This window comes from Drosophila obscura, unplaced genomic scaffold, assembly GCF_018151105.1.
Source record: "Drosophila obscura isolate BZ-5 IFL unplaced genomic scaffold, ASM1815110v1 contig_36, whole genome shotgun sequence".
NCBI lineage: Eukaryota > Metazoa > Arthropoda > Insecta > Diptera > Drosophilidae > Drosophila > Drosophila obscura.
This window is the reverse complement of record NW_024542824.1, coordinates 284,461-308,336: the sequence shown is the minus strand read 5'-3', so window position 1 is coordinate 308,336 and position 23,876 is coordinate 284,461. Positions and strand designations below refer to the sequence as shown.

Sequence of the window (23,876 nt, the reverse complement as noted above, 5' to 3'; positions counted from 1 at the left end):
AAATGGTTTGATGATATTTTTTTTTTTCTATGGCAGAACTTTTTTTTAAAGAATTTTTGAAAACTGGTATTTTTTTTTAAAGGTTTTTTCAGAGGTAACGCTTGTTTTTTTCACATAACTCTAGTATCTTACGTCTGGTTGTAAAGAACTTTGCTATTTTGAAAAGATAATTGACGCAGCTAGAAGTTAATGTCAAACACTTTGTGATTTCAGCTTACCGTCTGGGAAATATAAAGCATTGAAATGCAAAAATGATGATTTTTGTGGGTATTTTTTACGAAATTTTGACTTTAAAAACTCAGGAAAAGTCGAAAAAAAATTATATCTTGTGTTATCTATTTTTTTGTGTATAGGTGCGTTAATTTGGCGTCGTTTAAGGTATCGCTCATTAAGATCTATGGAGACACTTTGGAGCTAAAATTCGTTAACCAAACCTAAAATATGGAAAAAATGAACAAAAAATACCTTTTTGAAGGCGGCGGGCCCAACTGCCAATTGGGAACAAAGGAACGCGATCAGGTACCAAATGTACAACCCTTGCTCGTTTGCTTTGTTCCATTTTTTCCATTTTTTAGGTTTGGTTAACGAATTTTAGCTCCAAAGTCTCTCCATAGATTTTAATGAGCGATACCTTAAACGACGCCAAATTAACGCACCTATACACAAAAAAATAGAGGACACAAGATATAATTTTTTTTCGACTTTTCCTGAGTTTTTAAAGTCAAAATTTCGTTAAAAATACCCCACAAAAATCATCATTTTTGCATTTCAATGCTTTTTATTTCCCAGACGGTAAGCTGAAATCACAAAGTATTTGGGCTCAACTTCTAGCTGTTTTAATTACCTTTTCAAAATAGCAAAGTTCTGTACAACCAGACGTAAGATATTAAAGTTATGTGAAAAAAACTATCGCTACCTCTGAAAAAAGCTTAAAAAAAAAATACCAGACTTCAAAAATTCTTCAAAAAAAAGTTCTGCCATAGAAAAAAAACCATAATTCTTTAAAAAATTTTAAAGCCCCATATCTATCAGAAAAAGTCGGTTTGGATCCTTGAGGAAAAAAAAAGTTCGGTTTTGTCGAGTAGTGTAATAAAGGGTTCCTCTTCCGAAACACAATACATCTATATAGTTTTAGTGTTAAAAGTATTGTGATGGGGTTCTTCCGATGAAATAAGGGGCAAGCACGCGGTTATATAAATAAATGCTTTATTTAATAGCGTGTTAGTTGGCTTCTTATTCTTTAAATACAATGTTCTTAATTTTTCACTCCTCGCTGTTCCTCCAAATTCTCACAATGCCGGTCCCGATCCCGGTATCGATCGCTGGTCCGCGATAGTCTATCGATAGTTCACATTATGTTACTCGATAGCTATTTGGGGTGCTCTCGTGCCATTAGGGCTATTCTTACAACTGTGTTAATACAAATGAAACTTAAACTACTTAACAGCTCGGCCATTCTGACCTTTTGATCGACCCGATCAATTTGATTGCTTAGATTAGTATATATAAGCTGTTTAAGATATCTATATTATTACGGTATATTTTCAGAATCAATTACGACACACCATTTCGCCAGTCTGCCCATTTTCTTAATCAATTTGCTTCTATTATACCTTCGTAGGGTATTTGTGTTACTTGACCATTTTCTATATCTGTAATCACATATCTGTCGTTTGGTAGCGCTTTTTTCACAATATATGGGCCTTTAAATTTTGGTATGAATTTCTTATTTGAACCTATTGTAGTATCGACATTCCGCACCACCACAAAATCCCCAATGTTATGTACTATATGTGTTCTGTGGTTTTTCCTGAATACCTCCTTTGTTTTTTTCTGTACCTTCCGAATTTTTTCACCTGATGTCTTCCGTACTGCATTCAGATTCCGAGCCAAATCCGCTTTATCCTCTAGATATTCACTAAGTGAATCAAATTCGAGTCCTCTTTGATATACGCCGTACAACAATACTGAGGGAGCCTGTCCCGTAGTTGAATGTTCTGAATTATTTACTGCGTACTCGACCTTACCTAACAATTTATACCAATCGGAATGCTGAATGGGATCTGAAATTTTTCCTAACATCGCCTTAATTATTCTATTTATTCGCTCGACCTGACCGTTCGCTTGCGGAGATGCCGTAGCTACCTTAACGTGTTCAATATTGTTCTCCACCAGGAAGGAGCTGAATTCCATTGACGTGAAACAACTTCCTCTATCACTAATCACTCTTCTTGGTCTACCATAATATTCAAAGTATCTGCCCAAACTGGAGTTTACTTCCTTCGTGCTTGTTGAATTCACGGAATAGAGCTTAACGTACTTTGTGAACGCGTCCACTATGACTAATATGTGTTTTTTCTTTGAAAGAATGGCTGGCAAAGGCCCAAAATGGTCTATATGAATTGTGTCGAACGGAATCGGTTTTTTTTTAATATTATGTAGTGTACGATTATTCGCGTGTCTAGGTACTGAATTCATAATACATTTTAGACAATTTTTAATAAAATGTTCCACCTTAGATTCCATGCTCGGAAACCAATAGTGCCTGCTTATGTCCGCTATACACTTAAAAGCTCCCATGTGGCATAGCTTCTCATGTACCGAGCGAATCACATTCTCCTCCATTTCCGATGGGACATAAAGCAAGATTATATCATCTTTTATTTTTCTGTATACTAATCCGTCCTCCAGTGTAAAATTCTTTACTGGGCCAGACTCCAACTCATCTCTTAATTTGGTTATTACTGAATCTCTACTTTGGGTTATCTGTAGCTGAAGATTTATCTCATCCTCGTTTAGCACTGCTATTATCTGATCTGCTTTACCTATATTTTGAATGTCTACGGAAGATTCTAAACACCTGCTCAGCGCATCGACATGCGACATGAATTTCCCACTTCGGTGCACAATAACATATTCATAGTTTTCGAACTCTAACGCCCATCTGGCAATTCTGGCATTGACGCTTTTTTTATTAAGCGTGAGGGCTAATGAGTTACAATCGGTAACGATTTTAAACGGAATACCTTCTAGATATATATGGAATTTTCTTAATGAGTACACAATTGCTAACGTTTCCAGCTCGAAACTATGGTATCTCGACTCGGCTGAAGTTGCGGACTTTGAAAAAAACGCAATTGGGTGGAATTTCCCATCGTCTTGTTTCTGTAATAAAATACCACCGTACCCATGAATACTTGCGTCGCAATGTAATTCGGTCTCTCTACCTGGATTATATAATGCAAGAATTGGCTTTGAAGACAATCTAGAACATAGATCCTGAAATACTTTATGGCATTCGTTTGTAAACTCAAACGTAACACCTGGTCTTGTCAGGTTCTTAATTGGCTTAACTATTGTTGCAAACGCCGGAATAAACCGTCTAAAATATGAAAAGAGTCCCAAGCCTTTTTCGACTTCATACACAGTCTTTGGAACCGGGAGGTGCTTAATTGCTACTGTATGCTCTTCATTAGGCCTTATTCCCTTTTTACTAACTCTGAACCCCAAAAAGTCTATCTCTGTGGCGCAGAACTGACATTTCTTTAGTTTTAGTTCCAGTCGGAATTCCGTCAGCCTTCTTAAGACTCGTCCTAATAAAATTAAATGCTCTTCAAATGTTTTGGTGCCGATTGCAATATCATCCATATAAACCGCAATATTGCCTTCCTTAACCAACGGCTGAAGTACAAAGTCTGTGAACCGTCTAAAACAGGCGGGTGCTCTTTTTAATCCGAACGGCATTTTCACGTACTCGTACTGACCATTTGGTGTCACAAATGCCGTGTACTTAACGGAATCTTTGGCAACCTTAACTTGATGAAATCCACTTTTTAAGTCTAATATACTGAAAAAACGATTGACCTCCAGTTTCTCTAGGCAGTCATCTATGCGCGCCAATGGATAACCATCCCTTTCAATAATTTTATTCAACTGCCTAAAATCTACACATAATCTTTTTTCTCCACTTTTCTTTTTCACTAGCACGGTTGCTGAAGAGTATGGTGATGTACTGGGCCGTATGTGGCCCGCTTCTAACAGTTCATTAACTAATGTTTCTAGTATCTTACGCTCGTGGTATGAAACTCTACGCGGTGCTGATGTTATCGGAACGTCATATTTCAACTTAAGTTTCAATTCAAAATTATGCTCTACTGGACGTATCTTTGCTCTATCGACGTAGTTTGTTTTAATAGTTTGCTTAACGGATTTAATTTGATCAGTGCTTAAACTTGGACTAATAGAAAAGTCTTCCTCGTTCTGAACGTTAATACTGTATATAAACATATCGGGATTTGAATAGTCGGAATCTAAAGGTTCGGAATCTGAATAGTCGGAACACACAGAAGCTGAATGATCTGAAGCTGAGGGCCTAACCTGCACTTCTACCTTATTGTTTTGATTTTCGGAAGCTGAAATGTACTTATTTTTGCAGAGATTACAACTTAAAATAGTCCTATCAGATTTCACCGAACTGAATATGCAGTGCAGAATTTTTTCAGAAATTTCCAAATTATATTTATTTGCCTTTAGTTCAATGTTTGGCGTTTCCATAGGTTCACAAAATTTTAATTTTAGGTTAAATCTTCTTAAAAAATCTCTTCCACATAAAATAGGATATGGAATGTAGTTATCTGGAACAACGTAACATAATATTCTGTGCGTAATACCAGAAAATGACATAAATATCCAGATCTTCCCAAATGTACATAACCGAAAACTTCCTAATCCTTTAAAGTTCGTTTCCTTCAAACTGTTTTCTCTTAATTGAAGTGGTAATGCGGAGTGACGTATTAAACTAATTGCGCTGCCCGTATCAAAAAGTGAAGTATACTGATTATAAATCCTATCTGGCCTATTTGTAGTGTCGCAAGAGATTCTTACCGTGTTTATTACTGCCACTTCGTTATCGTCTAACTCCTTGGTAGTTTCTTCCTGTCGGAATTGATCCGATAATGCCACCGCTGTATTCCCTGAAGGTGGTGGGGCCTTGCAGTTCTTGATAGAATGGCCCATGGATCCGCAACGGAAACAGGAGCCCTTCATCCTCTTGGGCTCTGTACACTCCTTGGCGATGTGTCCCACGCCCGAACAATTGTAACAACGTACAGGTCCTCCTTTGGCCGGAATGCTCTTGTGTCCCAAGAGTCCCGATGCGCTCCAACGTTTTTTACGCATCTCTTCGTAACGGTGTGACAGCTTCACAAGTTCGCCAATAGTTTTGGCCGGATAGAATATATCAATGTCAGCGGAATCATCCTTTAGCCCGTCGATCACGAACTGGACGGCTTGTTCTTCGTCGATCGGAGCTCGTTGCGCGATTTCTTGCATTTGCAGCACATAACCTAGAACTGACATCTTTCCCGGGCAATAAAACGTAGATTTGAGCGTGTTTATTACCTCTACCATTGAGGAAATCCTGCCGAATGTGTCCAGGAAATCTTTCTTAAAGGCAGCATACGACGTAGCCTTGTTTACTTTCAGAAACGATTCTGCGTCCGTGTCCGCCTTCATTAAGCGTCGCACGCACCTGAGCTTAAACGCATCCGTCCCCTTGCAGTTCAGCTCAAAATCTTCGATCCAAGCATGAGCGCTGTTTACTTTTCCTGCATACGGTTCCATAATCTGCATAATCTCCTTGAAGTTGGCCAATTCGCTCCCCTTGCGCAGTTCTTCCAGGGCTTGTTTCCTCTGGAGCAAACATATCTCTGCTTCTATCATAAGGCGTTCGGCTTCCAGCCTCTTAGCTTGTGCGTCTGGCGAAATTTCTGGAACGTTTGCTTTTATTTCCTTATTCTCGATTCTTTCATCAGGTAATTCCTCTACGCTAGCGCCATTTGCCATTGCCAGTTGCCGAAGCTGTCTGAATGTTGCAGCCTGATCAAACTCAATGTTATTTTCGATCAGCCACTCTGAAACCTCGTGTTTGTCCATATTCTGCCGAAAATACGACGCCACGCCGCAATCTAACTGTACCGAATATGTAGTGCTATCTCCCTTCTGCTACCGGAGTCTTATGTGCTGAATGTATGAGTGGTGAAAAAAATTCCTTTAAATTGTAGGCACGTTTCCTTTATCCCACTTCTGAAGTTGTGATGGGGTTCTTCCGATGAAATAAGGGGCAAGCACGCGGTTATATAAATAAATGCTTTATTTAATAGCGTGTTAGTTGGCTTCTTATTCTTTAAATACAATGTTCTTAATTTTTCACTCCTCGCTGTTCCTCCAAATTCTCACAATGCCGGTCCCGATCCCGGTATCGATCGCTGGTCCGCGATAGTCTATCGATAGTTCACATTATGTTACTCGATAGCTATTTGGGGTGCTCTCGTGCCATTAGGGCTATTCTTACAACTGTGTTAATACAAATGAAACTTAAACTACTTAACAGTATAATGCTTTATTCTGTCTCATATCTCCTAAGCTATAATTATCTGAAAAATTAACTTTTTGAAAGCTGGAAAATAATAAAGGGTTCCTCTTCCGAAACACAATACATCTGTATAGTTTTAGTGTTAAAAGTATAATGCTTTATTCTGTCTCATATCTCCTAAGCTATAATTATCTGGAAAATTAACTTTTTGAAAGCTCTGGAAATTTCTCTATTAGATGCGTATTTTCATTTTATCCAATGCGGACATATAATTTTTTGACTTTTGCAACCTCTCTTCGACTGAGTCCGTACTGGGCCACGACAAAGTCTTTAGCGTTGATGAATCCAGTAGCATTTCAGAGAATTGAAGATACAGTCGCGCGCACCCATACCAAGAAGCGTCAAGCGAAAATTGAATGGACATTTGTTTCTCATGCACCAACTTGGTATTGTATAGTTAATGCTAAAACAAAAGGGGTACCACTGATAAATCGTATGTTGACCAATCGTGCGATCAAAAAGACGCACTACCTAATCATGTGGATGCACGCTCCGTCAACAAAAACAGAAATTTTCCAAAAGCCTGGTGCATGGTGACAAATTGTATGTAGACCAATCGGATCAATCGAGCGATCAAAAACACGCACTACCCAATCATGTGGATGCACGCTCCGTCAACAAAAACATAAATTTGCCAAAAGCCTGGTGAATTTCAGACTCAGCTGCTCAAACCGATCGTGTTTTTGCCTCGCTCTCGAATTTTGCTCAACTCAAGAAATAGTTAACTTAATTATTCTAATTATGGTTATCCGATTTGCACACATCATTATACTGCATAATACTTTTGAACAACACTACTCGACAAAATCGAACTTTTTTTTTCCTCAAGGACCCAAACCGACTTTTTCTGATAGATATGGAGATTTAAAATTTTTTAAAGAATTATGTTTTTTTTTCTATGGCAGAACTTTTTTTTGAAAAATTTTTGAAGTCTGGTATTTTTTTTAAGCTTTTTTCAGAGGAAGCGCCTTTTTTTTCACATAACTCTAGTATCTTACGTCTGGTTGTAAAGAACTTTGCTATTTTGAAAAGATAATTAAAACCGCTAGAAGTTAATGCCAAACACTTTGTGATTTCAGCTTACCGTCTGGGAAATATAAAGCATTGAAATGCAAAAATGATGATTTTTGTGGGTATTTTTTACGAAATTTTGACTTTAAAAACTCAGGAAAAGTCGGTGCGTTAATTTGGCGTCGTTTAAGGTATCGCTCATTAAGATCTATGGAGACACTTTGGAGCTAAAATTCGTTAACCAAACCTAAAAAATGGAAAAAATGAACAAAAAATACCTTTTTGAAGGCGGCGGGCCCAACTGCCAATTGGGAACAAAGCAAACAAAAAAGGGTTGTACATTTGGTACCTGATCGCGATCCCAATTCCCAATGGGAATTGGGCTCGCAATTTTCCAAAAGGTATTTTTTGTTCATTTTTTCCATATTTTAGGTTTGGTTAACGAATTTTAGCTCCAAAGTCTCTCCATAGATTTTAATGAGCGATACTTGGAACGACGCCAAATTAATGCACCTATACACAAAAAAATAGAGGACACAGGATATAATTTTTTTTCGACTTTTCCTGAGTTTTTAAAGTCAAAATTTCGTAAAAAATACCGCACAAAAATCATCATTTTTGCATTTCAATGCAAAATGCTTCCCAGACGGTAAGCTGTAATCACAAAGTGTTTAGGCTTAACTTCTAGCGGTTTTAATTATCTTTTCAAAATAGCAAAGTTCTTTACAACCAGACGTAAGATACTAGAGTTATGTGAAAAAACAAGCGCTTCCTCTGAAAAAAGCTTTAACAAAAAATACTAGTTTTCAAAAATTCTTTAAAAACGAGAAGGAACGTGTGAGTCGCTTCTGGGGACGCGACTCTACTTATACCCGTACTCAGTCAGTATATACATTTTTGAGCATGATTTTTTAGAATTTTAGAAAAAAAAAAAATTTTACATTTTACATTTTTTTGCTACATCTGCTATCTACATCTACATATACAATGTCTATTCTACATCTAACATGTAGATTGTACATGTTCCATTCATATTCTACATCTCCTCCGCTAGGTGTTGCTCGCGCACTGAACGCGGCAGAGTGTGCGAGCGAGAAGAAAATGAGTTGTGGTGTCTTGAACGGGTGGGGGAAGGGAAGCAACTGAAAATTAATTTCTTCATTCTGGCTATAATTATGATCCGATCTAATTCAGATTCGGCAATCTGGTAGATATGGGCATTCTCTACGATACTGCGTTTTTAGTTTTATCGTATCTTTAAAACTTTGCCTGCCACAGATTTTCGTCTTTTGTGGGGGCGGAAGGGGGCGGGGCGAAATTTTGAAATACACTTGTAGCAGTGTGATATCACATGAGTCTGGAAACCAAATTTGGTTTCTCTAGCTCTTATAGTCTCTGAGATCCAGGCGCTCATCAAGACGGACGGACGGACAGACGGACATGGCTATATAGACTCGGCTATTGATGCTGATCAAGAATATATATACTTTATGGGGTCGGAAACGTTTCCTTCTCTGCGTTGCACACATCCACTTTTACCACAAATCTAATATACCCCTTAACTCTTTTTTGAGTACGGGTATAAAAAGTTCTGCCATAGAAAAAAAAAAATATATAATCAAACCATTTCTAAGCCCCAAATCTTTAAGAAAAAGTTCGTTTTGTTCCTTGAGGAAAAATCGTGTTGACTAGTGTAATCAGTGTTTTTGATTGATTTATAATCTTTAAAAAATTTCTGTGACAATCGAGCGTACAAGCCAAACTAAGGCGTAGCATTGTTTGTGTCTAAAACTAATTGATCTGTTGCTGTGGCTCATCGCTCTTCGGTGCTCACCGTTCTCCCGCATCATCCGTTGCATCCTCTACTCACCCTCTGGAAAGTATAAGAGCTGCACGCACTCTTGCTCTCACTTTCACCGAACATTGACTGCATTCTTCGTTTTTGACTAATATCTCGGCGTCTCTGCTTTATTGGAGTTCGCCGTTAGCTTTCGTCGCGCCGCTGGCCCGTCTTCCCTGTATATATATACATATATAGACATACATACATACATAGCTACTGCTGATCGTCGTGCTTGCTCTGCTGCCCAGTCTCTCATCTCGCTTGTGCTCTTACTGCGACTTTTTCTTATCTCTGCACCGGGATTCCACTGTTGTCGATAATGTCTATTAAATGCAGTGCAAAGAAATGCCAATTTGGTGGCACCATTACCGGCGATTCCTACCTCAGCTGCTGGCTTTGCGGTAATTTTGCTCATATAAAATGTGCTGGAGGCAGTCATTTTGGGCGTCCTTATATTTTTGACCTTTTGACCTTATATCCAAACGTATGTCTCTTTGCTGGTCCTATTTGGCTTGCCGGCAGAAATGCGCACCTTCATGAGACAAACCAGGAATGGTTTCCACGATGTGCGGAAACAATTCAATGCTCTCAATGAGAAGTTTTTTACCTTGGAATCGCAGTTTCAAGGCCTCGAATCACCAAGGAGGAAAATCCCGAACAATAGCTTGTTGCTGGCCATACCTAATGGAACACCTGCCTCTCACCTACAACTAACGGATTCATTTTTAACTCCAAGTGGTCAGCTACCACCGATGGAAGTCAATCCGCCGTCTGAGGCTCCAGCCTTTTTCACGCCTAATACCCTAATAACTGCCTCAAACATCCATGCTTCCGACAACGTAATTATGGATTCAGCTGCCAGTGATTTTGCCTTCCACAGTAGAATCCAGCATCTACCGTCTAATGATGGTCCCCCGGTTTCTGTGGTATCGGTAGCGGATGGATCCTCTAGTTCTACAGCTCCCGCACCGAGACTTTTAAGAGTAGCTCCACCAGCTCGCTTTTCTGGACTACCACTCAGGGCCGTGGTTTCTCGCAAAGCAATCTTTGTCTCTCGTCTCATGCCAGAAGCCACAACGGAAGATGTCAAACTTCATTTTTGCTCCTATCTCAAAGCACCTCCTGAGGACTTCATTATAACTAAATTTAATTTTACACATAAGCATATATTTCTTCGTTCAAAATTCTTCTCCCCGATGCACTTCTTTCCGAAGCCCTGAAACCGTCTGCATGGCCTGAGCATTCTATGTATTATGCGTTAATTTCTTCCAAGAGATTCTACCCAGAGTCCTAGAGTCACTGTTCCTAGAATTTAAAAAAACGAAGGAGCCATTTCTCCATCCAATATCAGAACGTACGCAGTCTTCTAGGTAAATTGACCAAAATACATACGGCCTCTTTTGATTTTGACGCTATCGCTATAACTGAAACCTGGTCTAACTCTTCCGTTTCCGATCATGAAATGTTTGTCCATAAATTCAATACCTATATAACGGATCGTCCACAATTTGCTGGTTCTGTTCTTATTGCAGTAAATACTGACTATTCGTCCAAACTGTTTCAATTTAGCAACACCCACGGTATAGAATTTATTGCAGTAAAAATCCGTGTTGGAGCGGCATTTATCTTTTTGACCTGTTCATATATTCCTTCTAGATCTGATCCCGTTGTTTATTTAAACCAACTGTCTGCCATACATGCTGTGGTTTCTGCTTAAGGTTGTGCTGATCAGATCATAGTAATGGGTGATTTTAACATACCATATCTTTCTTGGCAGCAGGATGAATCAAACAAGTTGCTACCTGGTAGTCAAAATGATTTTGTCGATGGTGTGAAGAGCTGTTAGTCAACAGAAGCGGTCCACTCTATGGGGGGCTGTTATACGCACGATAGGCCCCTAGCCATCGATAACAACAGAGGCGATACTTACTTAAGAAGTCGAAGCGAACAAGATAACACACGTTCAAGAAAACCTTATTTTCAATTAATTCAGTCTACATATATTGTTCAACTTATTATATCCAATAAACACTACTATACTACTCAAAAGCCATCCCTTCACAGTTCAGAAGTGGGATTAGTAGAGTTGTTATGTGTAGAGCGTAAAAGTTTTAAGAGAAACTCAAAAAAAGCGGCAAGAATCGTCGGCGTGGGAAGTTTGCAATGGGATATGTTCCCTAATGTCTGTGTGACAAAGAAAATTGCAAATTACGGAGGTGTTCCTTTTCTACGCGGCAGACGGATTCAACGTTCAGCGATCAGGAATCTTAGTGAACCTGGACAGAAAAGGGTCTCAAGAAATTGCGTCAGGAATCTGTGTGAGCCTGTCGATATACATTAATACATACAAAAGGCTTGTGTGTATATGTAGCGTCGTTGTGAAATTCACAAGTTGAAGCCCAACGTTGTGAAATACAGTCATATCAGTTGTCCCGCTTACAAACATGATAACCAAATTAATTGTGCGTGCAAGTTAAAAGCAGACAAAAAGTGGGACGACTATATCAGCGAAAATGGTCACAATTGCAGATCTTAAGGTGGACCAGTTACGGTTCCTGTTAAGAGAGCGGAACTTGGCAGTTTCGGGTTCCACAGCCGAATTAGTAAAACGACTAATTGAGTTTGAGAAATCCGAAGACGTAGAGATGCCACAAGCAGCTGGAAACATAAGTCAACATGAGGAGGAGACGCTGACGTCACATGCGGCGGCAATTTCACACATGCAAAATTAAATGACGGAGCTGAAGAATATGATGGTTCAGTTGGTCATCATGCAACGACTAAACGCGGAAGCAACAGCATCAGGTGAAACAGCACAAGCGGCAGAAGCAACAACAAACCAGCAGCAGATCAGAGAAGAAAATGCCGAAGGTAGACAGGCTACCAATTACGTAAGGCAAGCGTCGGTCAAGGAAATAGCAAATACCTTGCCGGACTATGACCCCAGCGACGATAACGCCATCTCCGTAGACCAACAGGGTCAACAGGGTAGTTGAGGCTTACCAATGGGACGAGAAGTTTCTTTTGCTCGCCATTTATACGCGGCTTAACGGTCCCGCTAAGATGTGGCTCGACTCGTCGCCGGTTCTACACACCACATGGAGTGACTTCGCTGCAGCTATAAGAGACGAGTTTGGATCTAACCCAGATGAGGCAAAAGTTCACTTCAATATGGCCAATGCAACCAGACGATCAAAGGAGACAGTAAAGGAGTACTGTTTCCGGCAGCAGCTGTTTTGAAGCACCTGTTATAAGATATGTTAGATCAGGTATACAGCATCGAGAATTGCAAAATAGTATTGCCGCAATTCAGTTTTCGTCAATGAAGCAGTTTCGTGATGCAGCCGAATCGTATTTTGCAAAAAAAAAGGAGTTCGTACCAAAAGGCAGCAACTTTGAGACAAAGCAGGATTACGACGTAAAGCCAACAAAGCCAAAGGAGGCTCAGAAGTGCTACAATTGTGGAGAATTGGGGCACTTCGCTAGTTCATGCCAACAAGAAAAAAAGAAGTCGCGTTGTACCAACTGCAATAAGTTTCATGCACGCAATGAGAAATGCCAACTGGCAAATATCATGCATTTGGGAGCCGCGAATCTCGACAAGCTATTCACCAGGAAAATCTACATACAGTCGTACATCTATAGCGCCTTCATTGATACTGGAAGTCAGGCTAGTATCATGCGCCAATCAGTTGCCAAACAAATCAACGCTGATCGCCACAAGTGCTCTATGAAGATTCGAGGCATTTGTGGGGGTTCCTGTATCCTGACTGAAGCAATGGTTGTGGATATGGACATCGATGGAAAAATGATTACGGCCAAAGTATACGTAGCAGACGACGACCTGCTGCAAGAGGACTTTCTGTTAGGACAAGACGTCATCATTAGCGGTCAGCTATCGCTGAAGTTTGAGTCAGGCGACACCGAAGTGAAACGTGCAGTTCATCAACCGGTAGCGTTTTTAAGCGACAACCTAACTACAAAACTTCTTGTAAATCTACAGAACCAGCAGGAAAAAAGTAAAATGGGCGGTTTTCTGGAGAAGTTCAACCATGTTTTCTCCACAGGACTGCAAGGCATAGGCAAAACCAACATCGTCCAAGCCAACATTATCGTTGAGAGTGGCCAAGTGGTTTCGCAAGCGCCATACCGAGTATCCGAGCCAAAGAAGGAAATTGTAAGCAGAATGGTCGAAGAGCTGTTGGAGCAGGATATTATCATACCATCCACGTCAGAGTACGCCAGCCCAGTGGTGCTCATTAAGAAGCCAAACGGTAGTGATCGACTCTGTGTTGATTACCGCCGTCTCAATAAACTGATCAAGAAGGAAAATTTTCCTGTACCGAACATCGAGGAGCGTCTGCAGGAGGCGAAGCGATTTAAATACTTTTCTTCTCTGGACCTCAACAACAGTTATTTTCAGATAGAAGTAGCACTGGAAAGTAGAAAGTTTACTGCATTCATCACTACGGATGGACTGTATGAGTTCAAGCGACTTCCTTTTGGACTAAAAACTGCCCCTGCTGTATTCAATCGACTCATGGCAGAATTACAGAAGCGAGTGCAGAAAGGCGACATGATACATTACATGGACGACATCTTAATTGGTAGTCAGACGTTTGACGAGATGTATGAGAAGCTTGAGCGAATCCTCCAAGTATTGCAACAGTGCGGACTAATGCTAAATCTGGATAAATGTGAATTGTTCAAGCAAACAATTACATTCCTGGGTCATCAGATACACGCAGACGGCATCAGTCCTGGAGAGGTTAAGACGAACGCTATTGCATTGTTCTCGACGCCGAGCAATGTTACTGAAGTACGGCAGTTTTTGGGTCTCAGCGGTTACTTCCGGAAATTTGTTGCCGGATATGCCATTATTTCGGATCCCCTGCGTGCCCTGTTGCGCAAAGACCAGACGTTCAAGTGGGAACAGCCACAACAGGATGCATTTGACGAGTTAAAGAGACGCCTAATATCGAAGCCCGTTGTCACCAGTTACCGACTCGATGCTGAGCATGAGCTACATACGGATGCCAGTGCCGTTGGCTTAGCCGGAGTATTGCTGCAGAAGGATGAGGATCAGATGAAGCCAATTGCTTACTATAGCCGAGCAACGTCCAAACCAGAGAAGAACTACCACAGTTACGAACTAGAAGCTCTAGCCGTCGTCGAGTCGTTGGAGCGATTTAAATATTACATCTATGGTAAGCGTATTAAAGTCGTTACCGATTGTAATGCCCTGAAAACATCACCCAAAAGGGGCACGAACAAGAAACGGCACGCGCTAAGTCGAGCTCCATTGGAGGATGCACATGAGATGGACACAGCATCCCTGCAAATTTCGAAGACCATCATTGACGAGGCTGATTGGTTGTTTGCCATACAATTGCAAGATGAGAAAATCCAGAAGATTGTCGCTGAGATGAACATTGATAAGAAATCTGAGACCGACGAGTATGTGATCGAGCAAAATCGCCTGTTTCGCAAATATGACGGCAAGCTACTATGGGTTGTGCCGAAGCAGCTAAGATTCCATATTTTACATGAATGTCCCGACAAGGCATCCAAGGCATTAATCGGATTCTAAATTTGTTTTGGTTTCCCCGAATGCGCAACTACGTTAAAAGCTACATAAAGTCATGTGTGGGCTGTGCGCTGTATAAGATACCAGGTGGACGTCAGGAAGGACAATACCATTATGATGACATCCATCCGATCCCTTTTTCGACCGTACATATGGATTACCTGGGACCCTTCCCAAAGAGTTCAAAACGGAATGAGCACATTCTTGTGATTGTCGACGCATTCACTAAATTCACCATAGTGCGAGCTGTAAAAAGTACAGCCACGAAACACGTTATTGATATCCTGCAGGTGGTAACCAGCTACTTAGGAATGCCAGATCGAATCATTACCGATCGCGGTACAGCTTTTACTGCAAAGGATTTTGAAAAGTATTGTAAGTCGAATAATGTAAAGCACATACTCAATGCTGTAAAGACACCGAGAGCGAACGGACATGCAGAGCGAACCAACCGGATTATTTTGTCAATGTTATTGCCTTCAAATGAAAATGAAAAACGATGGGACGACCAGATACGCTCAATTCAATGGAGCATCAACACCATGGTAAATAGTAAAACTAAATGTTCCCCATTTCAGCTATTGTATGGTTATGAGCCACGAGATATCCTCAAGAACACAGTGACAAATGCGATCCAAGGCCCGGATCTGAAAATGATGACAGATGACGAGTTGGAAAAGCTACGAGCAGATGCTGCGACTACAGTCAACGATCATAGGGCTGCTGCGAAGAAACGTTACGATGCTAGACATTCCAAGCAAACCGTATATACCCTTGGTGATCTTGTGTTAGTCGAGAATGAGCCGTTTAGCACAGGAACATCACGCAAATTGGAGCCTCGCTACAAAGGTCCATTTATTATCAGCAAGGTTCTGCCAAACGACCGATATCTAGTAGAAGATATCCCTCATGCCCAACGAAAGCAAAGGCACTATAAGTCGGTGTATTCTTCTGACAATGAAATGCTGGTGCGAACTCCCACCCGATGAACCAGATGAAGATGACGACATGGAAGGCGACTTTTCAGGAAAGGCCGACTGTGAAGAGCTGTTAGTCAACAGAAGCGGTCCACTCTATGGGGGGCTGTTATACGCACGATAGGCCCCTAGCCATCGATAACAACAGAGGCGATACTTACTTAAGAAGTCGAAGCGAACAAGATAACACACGTTCAAGAAAACCTTATTTTCAATTAATTCAGTCTACATATATTGTTCAACTTATTATATCCAATAAACACTACTATACTACTCAAAAGCCATCCCTTCACAATGGTATAACTGACGCCAAAATAATTCAGTCAAAAACGATAGAGACAAACTTCTAGATCTCACTTTTGTCAGTGATGCTTCTCGAGCAACTGTTGTTAGAGTATCATCCAATGTTATCTATAGTTGTAGAGCTTTCGAGTACTAATAGTACTAATAGCCAAGTTTCAACAAGTCGAAAAAAGTGTTTTCGCAAAATGAATTTCACTGATCTAAGCCTACATCTCTCGCAAGTTGATTGGTATATTCTTCAATCGTTATCGAATATAGACGCAACAGTCAACTCTTTTTACGACAATTTAAACTCAGCCATTAATACCTATGTTCCAGAAAGCCTCTTATATGTATCCTCAAAACCTGACTGGTTCTCCAAGTAGGTATTGCAAAGTTATTTGCCATCGTGTTTCAATTGATGTACTCATCGCATACCTACGACCCTTCACCCCTTATCCATACCATCTACCTCATGTCCTATCTAAAAAAATAAGAAATATTGGCTCTACAAAAAGTACCAGAAAACTGGTTCTATATCTTTCTTTTCTCAATATTCTTCTGTACGCTCACAATTTCTTACTGTCAATAAACAATGTTATAACCAATATGTTTTCCAATGTAGTACAAATGAACAACGAACAAAATGATCCCAATAAAGTCCTTTTGTTCGTCAACTCAAAACGTAAGTCTAACGCGTTCCTCCTTCCCTTCATTCACTTCATAAAACAGAATCTTAGGCTCAAGGTATTGCAAATTTATTTGCCATCGTCTTTCAATCGACGTACTCATCGCATACCTACGACCCTTCCACCCCTTATCCATACCATCTACCTCATGCAAACCACGTATTTCCTTTTTTTTTTTCGAAGAAAGCGTAGTTTTTGAAGGTTTGTCATCGATCGACATCCCTTTCTCTGCGGGTCCAGGTAAGGCTTTAAGCTGCATTCTAAAACATTGTGCTCAAGCGCTGTCTTAACCTTTGACCTTCCTTTTTAATTTATCTCTGGAGTGCCTCCCCGTGATTTGGAACGAATCCAACAGAATTCCTCTTCATTTAACATCTAAAACTACCGCGGTATTGAAAAATTATCTGATATTCCAAAGCTGCTCGAGCAACTTGTTACTCGTCAATTGCAACACGCATGCTGTTGTTTAATATCCCCGTCGCAACATGGTTTTTGTAGACATCGATCAACATCGACTAACCTTCTAGAGTTCTCGTCTCTAATCAACGAGGCATTCAAAACTGCTTGCAAACGGATTTAATTTCCACTGGTGTTCAATCGGTTTGTAAATGACCTACCTCAAGTTATTCTGCACTCAACTACATTAATGTATACTGATGACGTTAAAACCTGTTTTACTGATTGGTACTTACTTACTTTTTTTGAACCATTCTAAGTGCAATGATACGACCTTTCACCGCCGACCTTCTAATTTGGTCCCCTTTTCTCTAGGACATCATGTTCTGGATTTTAAAATCAAATTACCTAGGAGTGCTCTTCGATCACAAGCTATGTTTTAACAGTCATATTGCTTTAACGGTAAACAAAGCAAGGGGATTTTTAGCGTTTATCAAGCGCTGGTCAAAGGAGTTTGACGATCCGTATGTCACTATTGTTGAAAATTACCATTGCTATCAATGCACGCATGTATTGACACACATGTGTATATTTACATGTATGGGTGAGAGACGTGTCGAAGCAACGTCTTCATATCTTCTTTTTATTTTTTGTTTTCTTCTTTGGTTTCCATCTGCCTGCGAGCAGAACTTCTCAGTCAGTCACAAATAAACATTGCAAATGAACGAACGCAACGGCTACGTCTTTTCTGTTAAAATATAATTTCCACGGCATTGGTCAAACTCTGTTCTACAGGTTATGGGCCCAGGATCGGATATTTAGATCGGAAAATAAAAGAGATTGTTTTAGTTAGGAACTAAAAACATCGGTGTGACTCAGAAAGAAAACGATAATCAGCTATGAGCGGAATTTATCAAATAGACAAATTGGAGGAGGGAAAGTATGACTCATGGTCCATTCAAATGCGGTCTGTGTTGGTGCACGCGTAGTTGTGGAGTGTGGCATCTGGTGAAGCATCTGGTGATGTCACAGCATCGGATGTCCCTGAAGGTGCAAGGGCAAGGATGAGAAGGCACTGGCAATGATCACGCTATATGTGAAAACTTCACAATTGGGATACATCAAGAACTGCAAAAAGTCGGCTGAGGCATGGAAAGAATTAAAAGATGTCCATCAACCAAGTGGACCAGTACGAAAGGTTCAACTGTACAAGAAATTGCTAAGCAAGCGCATGGACCAGAGGCAAAGCATTTCAAGCTACATAAACGAATTTATTGATACTCCGATGGCCTTAGTTCGGTAGGAATCGACCTAAATGATGAACTTCGCACAATTGTTTTGTGGTCGGACTTCCAGAACATTATGAAAATTTTGTAGTCGCCATAGAGACGCGCGACAGTCTCCCATCTTTTGACGTTCTATGTATAAAACTGAAAGAAGAAGGCGAGAGAAAGGGAAATTCAGAAGAACAAAAGGAATGCGCAAAAGCATTTGCTGCGACGCAGAAGCCGGCCGTGCAGAGAGCGCAAAAGAAGAGAAACAAAACAATTATATGTTTAAAGTGTGGTGAGCACGGGCATATGAAGGCTCAGTGTAAGAAAGAGAGCTCAAACGAAGGAAAATCACCAAGAGGAGAGAACAAGCAGTGCAGCCTATTAAATGCGATGGACGCAGATAATTTGAAAAATAGTATGTGGTGTTTGGATAGTGGTGCGACGAGCCATATGTGTTGTGATAAGCAGTTATTCACAAAGCTAGAAAAACACACAGAACTGATTGGCCTGGCTGACTCCGGTTTTCTAAAAGCTGAAGGGAAAGGAGAGGTTCAGCTGAAGACAGATCTATGTACGCTGTCGTTAAAAGATGTTCTCTATGTTCCCAAAATGAATGGAAATTTTTTCTCCGTGAGCAGCGCAGTAAAAAATAAATGTTTTGTCACTTTTGGGCAAGAATATGCGAAAGTGGTCCAGGACGGTGATTGTATTATAAAGGCAAACAAGGTTGGAAACTTATATATGCTTCAAAGAACACAAAACAGCTGTTTTGCTGCGATTAAGGCTGATGGTGCTTTGTGGCATGAAAGGTATGGCCATTTAAATATCAGCAGTATGAAAGACTTACAAACCAAAGGAATGGTGCGTGGCATTGAAAATTTGGTTTTCCCAGCAAGTATGAGTTGTAAAACTTGCATGCTCAGCAAGATTCATGCGCAGCCATTTCCTGTTGCATCCACCAACAGATCGCAAAACATTCTGGAATTAATTCATGCAGATGTGTGCGAACAATTTGGCACACAATCACTTGCTGGATCGAAGTACTTTCTAAGCTTCATCGTTGATAAATCAAGACGTATATTTGTGTACTTTCTACGGCGGAAGGATGAAGTCTTCAATAAGTTTGTCGAGTTTAAAACACTGGTTGAACGGCAAACGGGAAAAAACCTTAAATGTATCCGGAGCGACAATGGCGGTGAATTTGTCAACAAATCGTTTGATGAATTTTTGAAGAACCATGGGATCGAGAGGCAGCTGACAGTTGCTAACACTCCACAACAAAACGGCGTTGCTGAGAGAGCAAACCGCACCCTGGTAGATATGTGAAGGTGTATGCTGGTTCAGTCAGGATTAGGCGAATCCTTGTGGGCTGAGGCAGTCAACGCAGCTGTATATGTACGGAATCGATCACCAACAAGTGCGCTGACCAGTATGACGCCTATGGAAGCGTGGACTGGTAAGAAACCTTTTGTTGGTCATCTAAAAGTTTTTGGCTCCATTGCAGTTGCCTTGGACAAGGGTCCAAGGAAGAGTAAGCTTCAACCAAAAGGCAAAGAATATCGCATGATTGGGTATTCGGTAGCAGCTAAAGGCTATCGACTGTATGATGCGGTGTCCCATCAGGTGATTGAGAGGCGAGATGTCCTCTTTAACGAGCTCCAAGGCGACAGGGATGCATTCGCAATCGAGTTTCCTATGAAGGAAGTTACCATGAAGTCGGAAGGTACTGAAGGAAACGCTGATGAGGGAGACAGCGGCGACCCTGATGAGAATGACAGCAGCGATGGAGGAAGCAATGTCGACGACAATGCCAGTAGCAGCGACTCTAACGCCTACGAGAGCGCAACTGAGAAAGCAGACTCAGATGATACGGTTCCTCGTGTTGGACCTGGCAGACCAAGGCTGATTCGAACAGGCAAACCTGGCCGCCCGAGAAAGGAGTACAACATCCTTGGTTCTCTGGTTGCCAGCAATGTGAAGATTCCATTATTCTATGAGGAGGCATTGAAAAGTACTCAAGCATCACAGTGGTCCGAAGCGATGCAACGTGAATATGATTCACTAATGCCGAACCAGACAAGGCAGTTGGCAGACCTACCAACAGATCATCGGGATGCAAATGGGTGTATAGCCTGAAACGCGGTAAAGATGGCCAGATTGAGCGGTTCAAAGCACGGTTGGTAGCAAAAGGTTGCTCCCAGCAGTATGGCATAAACTATGCCGAAACATTTTCACCAGTTTGCAGACTGGAGAGCGTGCGATTTATTCTCGCTCTAGCAGCAGAATTGAAATTGTTTGTCAACCAAATGGATGTGTGCACGGCATACCTCAACAGTGACCTGAGTGATACGGTGTACATGAAGCAACCACAAGGGTACATTGGAACGATCTCATCCAACTAAGGCGTTGTTTCTTAAAAAGGCAATATATGGATTGAAGCAATCAGGAAGGGACTGGAATGCTAAACTAAATGGCGTCCTTATTAAATTGGGATTTGTTGCCTGCGATAATGAGCCTTGTCTCTACCAGCAAATAGGGAAAGGTAACTTATCGTTAATCCTGGTATATGTTGACGATTTACTTATAGCATGCCAATCCAAAGAAGACTTGCTCAGTATTAAATCGGCTATTTCCAATTCGTTCGAATGCGTTGACAAAGGTTTTCCAGAGCTGTTTTTGAGTATGGAGGTGCACCGTGAAGGTGAGCTTGGGCCTATCACCATAGGCCATTCGCAATATATCAAGGAACTATTGCAAGCTCACGGCATGGAGAAATGTAGACCAGTGGCTACTCCGTTGGATGCGGGTTTCCAGGTAGATTGTACTGATGGGCAGTGTCAAAGAGTTGATCCTGTCAAGTATCAATCCATGATTGGTGAGCTGATGTGGCTGGCACTCACAACCAGACCAGACATTTTGCACTCAGTTGCAAAGTTGGCTCAGAGAAATCAAGATCCGCACGCTGAGCATCTGGCTGGCGTAAAACACGTTCTAAGGTACCTAGGAGCAACGGTCAATTTCAAATTACACTAAAAAGAGTGTCATCAGCCTCTGACTGGATATGTGGATGCGGATTGGGGCGGAGACCGAACTAACCGGAAGTCCTATACGGGCTACGTTTATTTTTTGGCAGGTGGTCCAATTTCTTGGCGATCCGAGAAACAACGAAGCGTGGAGATTAAACTACAGCAACTACCCTCTATGGCGATAATCTGAGCGCGCAGGAGCTGGCTAAGAACCCAGTTCATCACTCAAGGACCAAGCATATTGATATAAAATACCATTTCGTTCGTCAGGTTGTAGAAGAGGGTCATGTTAACTTAAAGTATGCTAGTACAAACGAAATGATTGCTAATGTCTTGACCAAGAATCTCCCTTAGAGAAAGCATGTAGAATTTACTAAAATGTTAAGTTTAAATTGAATCAAATGAATTTGTAAGCATGCTCGCATTGAGGAAGGGTGTTGAAAATTACCATTGCTATCAATGCACGCATGTATTGACACACATATGTATATTTACATGTATGGGTGAGATGGTATGGTTTGTGTGCTTGCCCCCCACCCAGGCAAAAGCCCTGCTAGCACCGGGGAAGATCAAAGTCGGGTGGTCGATCTGTCGGCTCCGGCAGCGGATATCTCAGAGGCGATGCTACCGATGTCTAGAGTTTCGACATCTTGCAGCCGTGTGCAAAAGCACGGTGGATCGCACCGGATGCTGCCTCAGGTGTGGCGCAAATGGGCACAAAGCAGCTACCTGCCAGAGCGACCCAAGCTGCTTCATCTGCATCGCCAACAAAGCCAAGGAGACGCAACATTACGCGGGCAGCTCAAGATGTCCAGCAGCCAAGGGAGGATCCAGCATGCCGCCCCAAAGATGAAGCTATTGCAGCTTAACCTTAACCACTGTGCTGCGGCTCAAGACCTCTTGAGCCAAACTGTAGCGGAGTTAAAGATAGACCTCGCAGTCCTTAGCGAGCCATACAAGGTCAGGGAGTCGGCTGACTTTATTCTAGATTTTACCAAAAAGGCGGCGCTGTGGATGTGCGGCGATTACCAGTTCACCGACATTAGCCGTGCGAGTGGGTATGTTCGTGCAAAGGTTGGAGCTACGTGGGTCTATAGCGTCTACCTCGCCCCAAGCCTATCCCTCTACGAGTTTGCACGTATCCTCGATAACCTTGCGGCGGATGTCAGTGGTCGACACCCAGTGGCTATTGGAGGCGACTTCAACGCATGGGCTGAGGAGTGGGGAAGCGTTGCGACAAATGCAAGAGGCAGGGCGGTGCTGGAGACTTTCGCTCCATTGGACATCGCTCTTCTTAACCAGGGAAGGGAGCACACCTTCTCTAGAGCAGGAGTCGGTTCGGTAGTTGATCTCACCCTGGTCAGCAGCTCGCTCTACAATCTAACTAGCTGGAGCATCAGCAGCGCATACACGGCGAGCGATCATGTGGCAATCATATGCCATATCGGACAGCGGAGAGGTAGCACAGTACCGGCAGAGCCCAGATGGAAATGCTACCGCGCCGACAGCATGAACACGGCGCTGTTCGCAGAGCGGGCGGCGAACCTTACGGCGGATGGAAATGTATGGCAAACCACGTCATGGAGGGCCTGGAGTCAGCATGCGACGCCTCTATGTCCAAGAGGAGGCAATATGGTCGCCACCATCGACCCGTGTTCTGGTGGAACGAGAGTATTGCCCACGCCGGGAATGCAACCATGCACGTCGACGTTGCCAGCGATCACGCGGAAACCCTTTAGGCGGGCAACTGCAGGTGGCTTTTAGGGACTGCAGACGCGCGCTCAAGACGGCCATAAAGGAGAGCAAGCGCAAGTGCTTCCTGGCGCTCTGCGACACTGCTGAGCACGACCCCTGGGGAAGGGCATACCGGTTAGTGGCCGACAAACTGGGCGGCAAAAAGCAGACACCCCCATCGGACCCGGACCTAGTCAGATCCATTGTCGAGGAGCTCTTTCCGCGCATGGCGGACCACATAGAGGAGACCCCCAGCCCACAGGAAACCTCAAACCAGCCCGCCTTTGAAGAAGTGACGCTGGAGGAGGTGAGAATCGCAGCCAGGAGCATAAACCCGAACAAGGCACCAGGGCCTGACTCTATTCCAAATAGAGCCCTGATTCTCGCCCTATCCTTGCGCCCAGAAATTTTCGCTGCGCTGCTGAACCAGTGCCTTCGAGAAGGAGTCTTTCCTGAGAGGTGGAAGAAGCAGAAACTTGTGCTTATTCCCAAGCCGGGCAAACCGCCAGGATCAGCCAATCTGCCTGATTGACACAGCAGGAAAGCTGCTCGAGAGTGTCAACATCGCAAGTGTCCAAGTGTCAACATCGCTGGGATACGTCCACCAAGGGACGGTGGACTCAC

General features: G+C 42.1%; 2 protein-coding genes across 10 annotated transcripts in view; both read right to left on the bottom strand.

Moving 5' to 3' along the window:
• Nucleotides 1–23,876, bottom strand: part of LOC111081473 (proton-associated sugar transporter A) — a 235,664-nt gene that overhangs the window by 172,882 nt on the left and 38,906 nt on the right. The window lies entirely within an intron of this gene.
• Nucleotides 3,418–6,380, bottom strand: LOC121404696. Its single transcript, XM_041594728.1, has 2 exons — nt 4,885–6,380; nt 3,418–4,807 (listed from the first exon to the last, which is right to left on the bottom strand). The coding sequence occupies exons 1-2, from the start codon at nt 5,932–5,934 to the stop codon at nt 4,799–4,801; spliced, it is 1,059 nt and encodes a 352-aa protein (XP_041450662.1). The 5' UTR covers nt 5,935–6,380; the 3' UTR covers nt 3,418–4,798.